A 10,131-nucleotide genomic window follows, 5' to 3' on the forward strand; every position below is an offset into this window, starting at 1 on the left:
CCTACCCCCCCCCTTCGCACATTACTGATGTGAGTGTATACTGTATATAGAAATTCTTATCTAATGGAATGGCGAAGGCTTGTTTAACGGCGACGTAAATGCAAAATCGCTTCATACATAACACCGTATTCATTTCCATACATCACATCGTATAGCACAGCTAGACAGATCCTGCATTTAAAGCACACACCTGATGCGTCAACACATGTTAAAAAATTCAAAAACCTTAACGAATTCTTATATATAAAATAAAATACATATTTACTTCCATTTTACATTTGTTCATATGGTATTTTCATTACATCACAGCCACAACCATCTAGTAAAACCCATTTTCATAAAATAATTATACTAAGTAGACACGGCCAGGTGAAAGCGGTATTTTTTTTAAGCGGTAATTGATAACTACACATGCAACAAACCCCTTTCAAAACGAAATAATTTTTGGTGATAAAATGCTAAAGCACATGCTCAAATATTGATTTTAAAATGTGGAAAATGCATAGCGAGGTTGATTTTAATATTTAAAATTAAAATGGGGAGACCCAGACATGAACGAGAAATACTCCGTTTTAATATTTCTGAAAAACTTCACTTCCAAATATGCCTCGTCGATGATAGTATTCGTGTGTGTCTGTTTATTTGTCGACATTTGATCATAAAGTTTTCACTAGCAATGACTGTAAGAAATCATTTTTAAATCGCATTTTTGTTTGTTATGCACAGAAAGAAAAATGTGGTATTTTTAATTCAAGTTTAGTAGATTTAATATAAAATCCACCAACAACGAATTAAATTGCTTAATTGGTAAAACTTATTCAACTGATAGTCTCTTTTAAAAAATATGCCTCAGAGATGTCAAAAATGGTAAAGAAGTTTGTATAAAAAGTGAGCTTTTTATGTGTTTGCCTCTCTCACTCGCATTGAAATCCACATTTGAGTTATATAGACGTCTCACTCAGTGTACAAGGTTCTTTAATTCGTTGTTGGTTGATTTTATATTAAATCTACCAAAATTGAATTAAAAATACCACATTTTTTCTCTCTGTGTGTACGCTTCAAAACCAGGCACAAGTCATCAGGTCATAAGCAAAATTTCAGCTTAATCGAAAATCGACGCATTCGAGACGCGGAGTCTGGAGCAAATGTGTTGTTTAAAGCGATTGTCGCACTTGGAAATATAAAACTATATTATAGACACAACATATTTCCGATGAGGATGTGATTTGTCCTTGACCGTTTACAATGACTTTCATGACTATTCCATGTGTTCATATTAAATCGTATTTTTATTACAAACATTCAACCCTTAAATAAATTCTATCATTCATCAAATTCGTTGAACGATTTTTTGAACCATGGTCAAAATCGGTTAAATTCATAAACACTTTTACGGTCATTTGAGAAATTATTATTTGATCAAAGCCATTTTGTGAAAGTGAGTGAAAAATTGTGCGTGTGTTTGGCATATACGAGTAACAAAAATGTTGACCATTTATTTTTTGTTGTTGTTGATTCAAACTTATTAAGTTTTATGTGTGTAAATGAGCTTTTAACATTTTTATTAAGTATAAAATTTGTTTTTTCTATGTCCATTTTCAGACAAAAGCACATTTGGACGTACTGGCAGATGCTTTATTGAGGTGGGCGAGGGGTCGTTAGCTAGATTCTACTATAAATTAGATACGTAAGTTCTATTAAAATAATTTTGAATCAATATATAAAAGCAACAAACAGACAATGAAATCAAAAACAAAGAACTCAACTGCAAATGAAATTTAACTCAAAGAAAACACATACAGAGAGACAAGTTGTTGAGCAACAAAAAAAAAATAACTTGAAAACAATTAAACAATGAATTTTAATTTAAAATGATCTCAGCGTGTAAAAAAGGGAATGGTAAAATTAACGAGACAGAAGCTAAAGAAGAGCCGAATAGTATGCTGGGTAAATAAATGAAAATATCATTGATAAAAGCTAAAACGTAGAATGAAAATTAATTAATTAACATGAGAATGAATAAAAGTATTATGACTGAGACAAAGTCGTTGAAAAAAAATAGGAAACCACAATATAAAACAACATTTAAAAAAACACAATCAAAAAATGATGTAAAAGCAAAAAAAAAAAAACGAACTGACGAATGGGACATTGCAAGTCCCAGTTTGAAGAGAAAAAAAGATGATTTAGGACTGGAAACAGGAAAATATATAGGAAAGATATTTAAGAATTGAATGACAGAATTTTAATCGCAAGTTAATGTTATTTTCTAAAATAGGATATTCCACTTAGAATGGTGGTGAAAACGGATGACAAAGATAAAAAAAAGTGAAATTTAAAAAGAGAAATGAATTAAATGAAACTCACCCGTCATTACAACGTAAAAGGAGCGAATACAACAAAAGCATAGCATTCAATTTATTGGTGAATGAATTCCAAAATTATAAACGTACTATCTACACCTCAATACACGTAACACACACAAAAACACATGAACATGTACACTTGAATTCGTTTCAAAAAAAAAAAAAAAATACACAAAACCAATTACCAATTGTGACAGTTTTACCGCTTATTCATATATGATTAGTGATGATTTTACCCCTGGAAATAAATGTGACACATTTTTCTTTCGACAAATTGTAAAACGTATCCTTTTTTACTTTTCCGATAATGATTTATAGATTCCAAAACTAACCTTTACTCACCACTTCTAACAAAAGCAATGAAAATAAATTCAATTAAGGTTTTCTTTTCCCTCCATTCATTACTTTTCCGTTTCGAATAATTGAATGTTTGCAAAAATCATTTGTCGAATGTCATTGAGTCACTACGTTTGTCAACTTAATTAATTAACTGGATTTATTTTATCGATGAAACTACTAAAAAAAATGCATATCTGAATTGGTCAGTAATTGTGACGCAATGTGTTCAATATTGATTATATTAATCCTTGGTTCCGAGCTTCGATCAAAAAACGAAAATTATTTAATTATAAAGATTGGCTTTCAATTGTGGTGATGTTATGTATGTAAATTCAAAACGTGACTATTAGATCGAAATGGGACAAATGCTCAATATATGAAGCGAAAATGCGAACTAACCATGCGCTGCATTTTTGGGCAAAATCAGTCATTAAATTTTGGATTATCACCATAACAGCATTACAATTATAAAATTGAGAGGAGAATGAGTGAAAAAGGATTGTTTGTTTGTTGTCAGCATTCTATAGAATCAATAAGAGCTCAAAAGTCTTCCACAGCGAAAGGCAGATGATCACATCATTTTCATATAATAAGTGTAATTTTTAATCACTCACACTAATTTTGTCTGTCAATTAAATTTTGCAAATATATCGTTCTTCATCTCATCAAAATCCATTCGTGTTAAATTGTAGAAAGAAAAACTGGAATTGATTCTAATTGGATAAGTTTTACCAGTGCGATTCGTACAAATTTTATGCTAACACGTGTTTTTATTAGACTGTCTTTTTTTGTTGTTTACTTTATCAAAATAATCCGTTTCATTTCACAAAATATTCATAATTTATAAATGCATAGACGATAATTCATTTGATTTACGAACAAATACTAACACCTGTTGAAAATTGCTAATTTTACATTTATTGGCACTTTGATTTTTCAAATTAAAAACGCAAAACTTTGGATTATCTTATACAGGTTCAAATATTTTTAGCAAATCACTCACAACACATTATGTGTCTGTGTAGCTAACGATTTGAGTGGTATTTTCAAACTAATATGAAATGGATTCACAAGAAATTTTAGGGCATTTAAACAAATACTATGCGATAATTTCACGAAATTGTTCATTTTTCAACAAAGTGAATCATTGCATTATCTCGAACGCAACTGCATAGCATTCATCCATGAGAGAGGTAAATTAATCAGAAGAAAAAGGAAGCAAACAACGTATTACGCTCAAAATGGTGAACTAATTCTATAAAAATTGTCATTTTTGGATTATAATCAAATTGCTTTGACAACAGTTGCGTCGTATACAAAACAACCGTTTGAAATGAATTCAAATAAAATACGCATTTCACAGAAGATTTCATTATGCCATCGAAGAATTTCTATTATTTCACGCTATGCTATTAATACAATATGGACGATTGAAAGACGTTAAATGTCATTCAAATTTATGAAGAAAAATTATAAATTTCTGGAATCAAGTGATTACTGAAAAAAAACGTTCAATACTAAAGGTAAAATAGCAACACTGTCATTCCCAACTTGAGACTTATCTCAACGTATGTGAAATATTTTCGCTTTTTTCTTCGTCTAAGAAAATTAATCTTAATAAAAAGATTTTCACTCGCTGTTTAATTTTCACATATCAGAACATTTTACGTGACATTTAACCTATAAATTTTTGTTAAATTCGTTTGAGAGAAATGAATCCGTCACCAAAGCTCGTGGAGACCCTATTACAGTCTATGTATTTCGGATGGATATCCATCCGAGATATTTTAGAATATCTAGATATTCAACAGAACTGCACAGCGCCAGAGCTGTTTGCGTCGCAAATAGAATCTACGGTATGTAGCTACGTATATGTGTATCAAGTTCCGCACGTACACACACACAGTCACACTGTGTCGGTATTTTTTGTGTAGCGACATACCGTTGATTATAAGTGCGACGCACACAGCTCTGGCTCTGTGCAGTTGCGTTAAATATCCAGATATTTTAAAATATCTCGGATGGATATCCATCCGAAATACATAGACAACCCTATTACAACATAAAAAATTATGATTTAGTGGATCAAAAGTTACAAGCCACTTTTCTTCGATTAAAATAAAAAAAAAAACGATATGTGTTTTTTCTTTAATTCAAAATAGAGAACCTCTTAAAAAACACCCTTTATCAGCATAACATTCTACCGTATCTTTATACGAATATAATTTGAATTACGGTTTTTCCAAAATACTTATAATATTATAGTAATAGTATACCAGAACACATTATTATTGACACATAGAAAAAAAATGTTTGTTGTAATGATAATCTTCTTTTGCTATAACATTTTTATGTTTAATGTGGTTCGGTTTGCTTCGTGTTGAATGCGCGATCGAAAATGGGAACATTTCCTCTTTATATAAAACTAACCAGTAAACGTTTGTTGTGTTTGGAGAGTAATTGTCAATGTATTATGTCAAATTCAGTGTTTGAAGTCGAAAAAGTTGATGATTCAAAATATTGCTACTGAAGTAAAACGTCATACAGAATTATAAGACGGTTTACGGGTTTGTTATTTTGCGAATGTATATTTTCCACAAAATCACGCGGATGATAAACAGTTTTTTTTCTTCTTTTTTTTCATTCCAAAATGTTACGCAACATTTTTGTTCCACATTCAGTTTGAATGGACATCAAAAGTATTTGCAATGAATCATGTTAAATGTTGTTTTTTATTCGAATACTTGAATCATCAATAACATTGCTTGTGTGTTCACTGTTCATATTCCGTGTTTCATTTCGTTGTATTCCAATGTATCATAAATTCATTCATCATTCACTATCGAATTTTTGTGAATAATAATAATTTTTGTTCATTTCAACGTTTTCTCTCTCTCTCTCTCTCTCTCTCTCTCTCTCTCAACACTGCACATGCTTTATACTAAATAGCTTGAATTAATTTATTCGCCCCTACCCCGTCATCATCATCATCATCATCATAGCGAAAGTACTTCTTTATAAAAAAAAAGAAAACTTTGATGAATTGCACGAAGAATAAATTGATTCATGGTCCAGAGATAATAAGTTGAAAAGAAACAACTTCGCATTAATGTGCGTACATGTGTTGTAATGAATGTTTATGTTTTCTTTTTTATTCAATTCCCGCCAAATCTGAAAATCGTTTAAATACTAATACAGTATATTGGGCATAACATTTCAAAAATTCATATCGTTTCACTCCTTTACCAACAACACACGATGCTTTAATCAAAATTTATTTATATTGGTATTTCAATGGTTTTTGTTTTCTCCACGTACTATAAGAGATTCATATAGACAAAACTGAGAAAGTTTTTTTTTGGCTGATAGAAGAATACCAGTAAATAAAAATATGGAACAAAAACCATTCATACATAGGACATAAGATATCAATAAGAATGGCAAATGGCAAATGAACAAACAATTCCATAAAAGACGTCATTGTCGAAATGGGTCGAAACATGAAAGCTACAATGAGAGAGAATGGAACATAAATTGAATGATTGAATTCATTCATCGTCGTCAACCCACGCAGGTTACAACATTTTATTACAATTCGATTTTGTTTTGTGTGTGATTTTTATTTTGATGTTAACGAATCACACATGGATCACAAAAATCATATTCCGTTCTTCGTAGCATTTATCTTTTGTGTTATAACCAACTGATATAGTCAAAATGAAATTTGGAAGCGGACGACCTTCGTGTATTTTGACTCCAAATCATTGTCACGTATTTTGATTATATCCCATTTGAATAGCAAATTTCTAAATATTCAATCAATGCTCGAAACTACATATCTTCACGATTTTTGATAGGCCAATGTTTCAAATCGAACTTTTGATGCAGATCACCTTAAGCAAACATGTTAGTTCATTCAATAACAAACAAAAAGGCCAAACAAATAATTGACCTTTTGTATAAATTTTATTGCCCATTTTGAGTGGTTGATTGAGACAAAAACAACAACAACAAGTTTGAACACACTCGAAAACAAATTTATTCCGACATTTTATTAGTGTGAACTTTCTTGAATAAATCATAATTTACAAAAAGGATTTATTATGACTTTGATTTGGATTGGAGACAAATCGAAAATTTCATCCATTCGGCAATGCTCGGCTCGAACATGAACAAAGTAATAAAATGTATTTGCTTAATCTGTGTATGTATTTTGGTTGGTTTGATCATCCATTCAGTTCATTTGATGACATTCAAAGTTCTATTATGTATACAAAGCACAAACTTTATTTAAGTAAAAGCTAGTTTTATATCATCTATAAATATCTACGAAATGCGAACGCATTATGGTTGAAGAGAACATTTCGATTCCCTTGCAATAATTATATTAAATGTTTACAAGTTATTTTATTTGTATGGTGTTCATAATTTTCGAAACATTTGCTATTGGTTGCTTTCTTAATTCCAAAAATAGTATCAAGTGTCCAATCAAGGACTAAAGTTGTAGGTAAATTTGTAATAGAGCGTGTTTGAACATCATTCAATATATCGATTTGTAATGTATTGGTCTTGGATTTATACATTTCAACCAACCATCCATGGTGGTAGAGATGTGTTCATTCTTGATTCTTTTACGCAGCCATCCATATTTTTCGACGATAGTTTTTCGTCACCTTTTACATTGAATACATCACACGAAAATACACGAATAGCCAAATGATTATTATTATGTGTTATTTTTGGTTGTTCTCGATATAGAGTGTGTATACTTTTTTGATGTGTAACCTCTGAATAATTTACCTATTTTAGGAATGTATGCTGCCGAGAACGTACAAAGTTTAAAATAAAAGCGTCATTCGGCTCGGTTTTTGCTTTGTATTATATGTATATATAAATATATGTTCGGCGACAATTTACCCCACATTAAGAGCTCAAATAACTTGACTTGTCATCAAAAGCGTATTAAAATGAATGGATGCTGGAAACTGGTTTACAAATAGTTGATGGTTTGCCACATTTTATGAATGGGAAGTCGACTTTAATTCCTATAAATAACGAGAGAGAGAAAAAAAAATGCCTTACAAACGTCGTGATTGTGGGTTGGTTGAGACATTTTATTTATGGAAATCAACAAAAATGCCAACAACCACGCCAGCAATTCGTCGTATTCCTCACAAATATAATTCCAATTCGAAACAAAGGATATAAACTGGAAATTATTTCGATTGATATATTTTATCTTATAGCTATTTCCGCATTCGATTTAAAAATTTATGATTTACAAACCGCCCAATTCGTTCATTCGTGCTCATGCTTGTTCTTTCGTTCGGCAGTGAAACAGCAGCAATATTTATTGCTTTGGAAACAGCCAAAGAATCTCGGATTAAAATCAATTCAAAAGATACATTATAATTTACAATTTTAAACAATGGAATCACTTTAATTGTTATGCTTATTGTTTATTTATTTCGTTCTTTCTTTCTTTCTTTCATTCTTCCTCGGTTGATTTTAGAAACAGTGAAATAAAAATGTAAAACAAATAACAGGCATATTATATTTTGGTTTACTTTAATTGTTTTTGTATTTTCTTTTTCGACAAAAACGTTTAAATAAATTTTACAAGTTTTAATGAGGGCGCAAAAATGGTTACTCAAAAAAATGTGGAGTTTTCATCAGAAAAAACCGGATAATGCTTTTCGAAGAAATGTGGCGTGTAAAGTTGAAAGATTGGACGAAAAAATAACTGGGCATTTTTTTTATTACTCATCATACACTCAATGATGGACCCACCCTTAAGCCGCTACGCTCTTTCCGCAAGACCTTTTTTGTTGTGCATTTTTTTCACTCGTTTTTTTCATTACATTACCAAGAATTTTATTTAGATTTCAAGAAAAAAAATGATACATACGCATTTCGGCGTCATATTTTTTTTTTCAATTTTTCGTGATTCAATTTTCACTTCAATTATTTGATGAAAAATAATAATATTGATTTTGGTTGTACAATGTTCTGTGTGCTGTATTTTGTTTTCATTAATTTTGCCATTTTTCCGTTGTTCTTCGCATTGTTGCCGTTATAATCTTCATTGAATTATAAGATATATTGAGATTAATCTAGTATCCACCGAACCTGTGCTTGATATATATTGTAATGAATGTAATGTAAATTCTAATTTTGTTCAATAAAATCAAATATCTAATAAATAGTTAATGCGAACTGCCGCAATGAAACCGTTCGAAAGCCCAATATAAAGTAAACACACTTGCACACCATTTTGTCGATGAGAAAATCCGTTTTTGTACTGTGTTAGTGTATCGAACGAGCGAAAGCAAAAAAAAAGAAAATATATGTGTGTGCGAAATAACAAAAAAATGTTTGTCGCGTTCCAGACAACAAACAAAATTGAATGTTAAGTAAATAAAGTCCAAGGCAAGTATTTCAGTAGAAGATTTTATTTTTTGCTGTGTGGTGGTGCCTAACTTATACAAAATACAATGTGCAAAAAGCCGAATGAAGGTAGATATATATATGCGAAACCATTGTATGATGGTTAAAATACATCCAGGAATTGAATGCCTTCGTACACCAATAAATATAGTAGATTTTTGACATAAAACGTTATTCATCGGCTAAAATTCGGATCCAATAATATGGACACACAATCGCAAATTAGCAACAATTTGTCAAGCAAACATTGTATATAATTGCAATCGCCAATCGAATGAAGATGTTAAATTCATGGCGTCTCTAGTATGTACGGGATAAATGTTAATTTTGCTATCAATACCAGAGAAATGTGGCCGTATGTGGCGAAACTCGATTCGTAATTGAACGCACATATTATGAATGACAATAAATCGTTGTTTTCGCATGGATCCGAAAAGCTTTTCCATGTTCCACTGCAATTTGCTTAAAAAAACAAGAAACGTTAGCTAAAATGAAATTCATATGCAAACAACACAGGCATACGCACATATACGGTAAACACTGTAAATGCCATGGCTCATTCTTAACGCGTGAGATAATGAAGAGAAATGCGAAAGAACATATTCAGCATTTTCTTCTTGTTGTTCAATGTTTATGCATACCATAAACTATTGTTTATCTTGCTTTTTCGGTTTGAAGGTGAGCGCATTCATTTGAACAATATCATTGTGAAATAGTGTGCCATTACATTGGATAAAAGACACATGTCAGCCATTTACCATTTAAAGTAGATTTTTATATCATAGCATACAAAGAAAATGCATTGGCAAAGGAATATGGCGTTTAACGTTAAAAGACTGAAATACACACACACAAACACACCGACGACACACATATAAAATACACAGACGCAGACATACATGTGTATACCGAATTTTGACCATTTAATGCATACATCAAAGGTGGGTCTCTGAGACATTAACAATGATTCACATTCAGA

General features: G+C 30.9%; 1 protein-coding gene across 1 annotated transcript in view; it reads left to right on the plus strand.

The window, feature by feature from the left end:
- Window positions 1–2,522, plus strand: part of LOC116352649 (homeobox protein 2) — a 20,339-nt gene extending 17,817 nt beyond the window's left edge. Inside the window, exon 4 of the mRNA XM_031785387.1 lies at window positions 1,603–2,522. Within this exon, the coding sequence (XP_031641247.1) occupies window positions 1,603–1,662 (60 nt within the window). The 3' untranslated portion in view covers window positions 1,663–2,522. The remainder of the gene's footprint in view (window positions 1–1,602) is intronic.
- Window positions 2,523–10,131: the final 7,609 nt, after the last annotated feature.

This window comes from Contarinia nasturtii, unplaced genomic scaffold (assembly GCF_009176525.2).
Source record: "Contarinia nasturtii isolate CC-2019 unplaced genomic scaffold, AAFC_CNas_1.1 Cnas_scaffold_187, whole genome shotgun sequence".
In the NCBI taxonomy this organism is placed as follows: Eukaryota; Metazoa; Arthropoda; class Insecta; order Diptera; family Cecidomyiidae; genus Contarinia; species Contarinia nasturtii.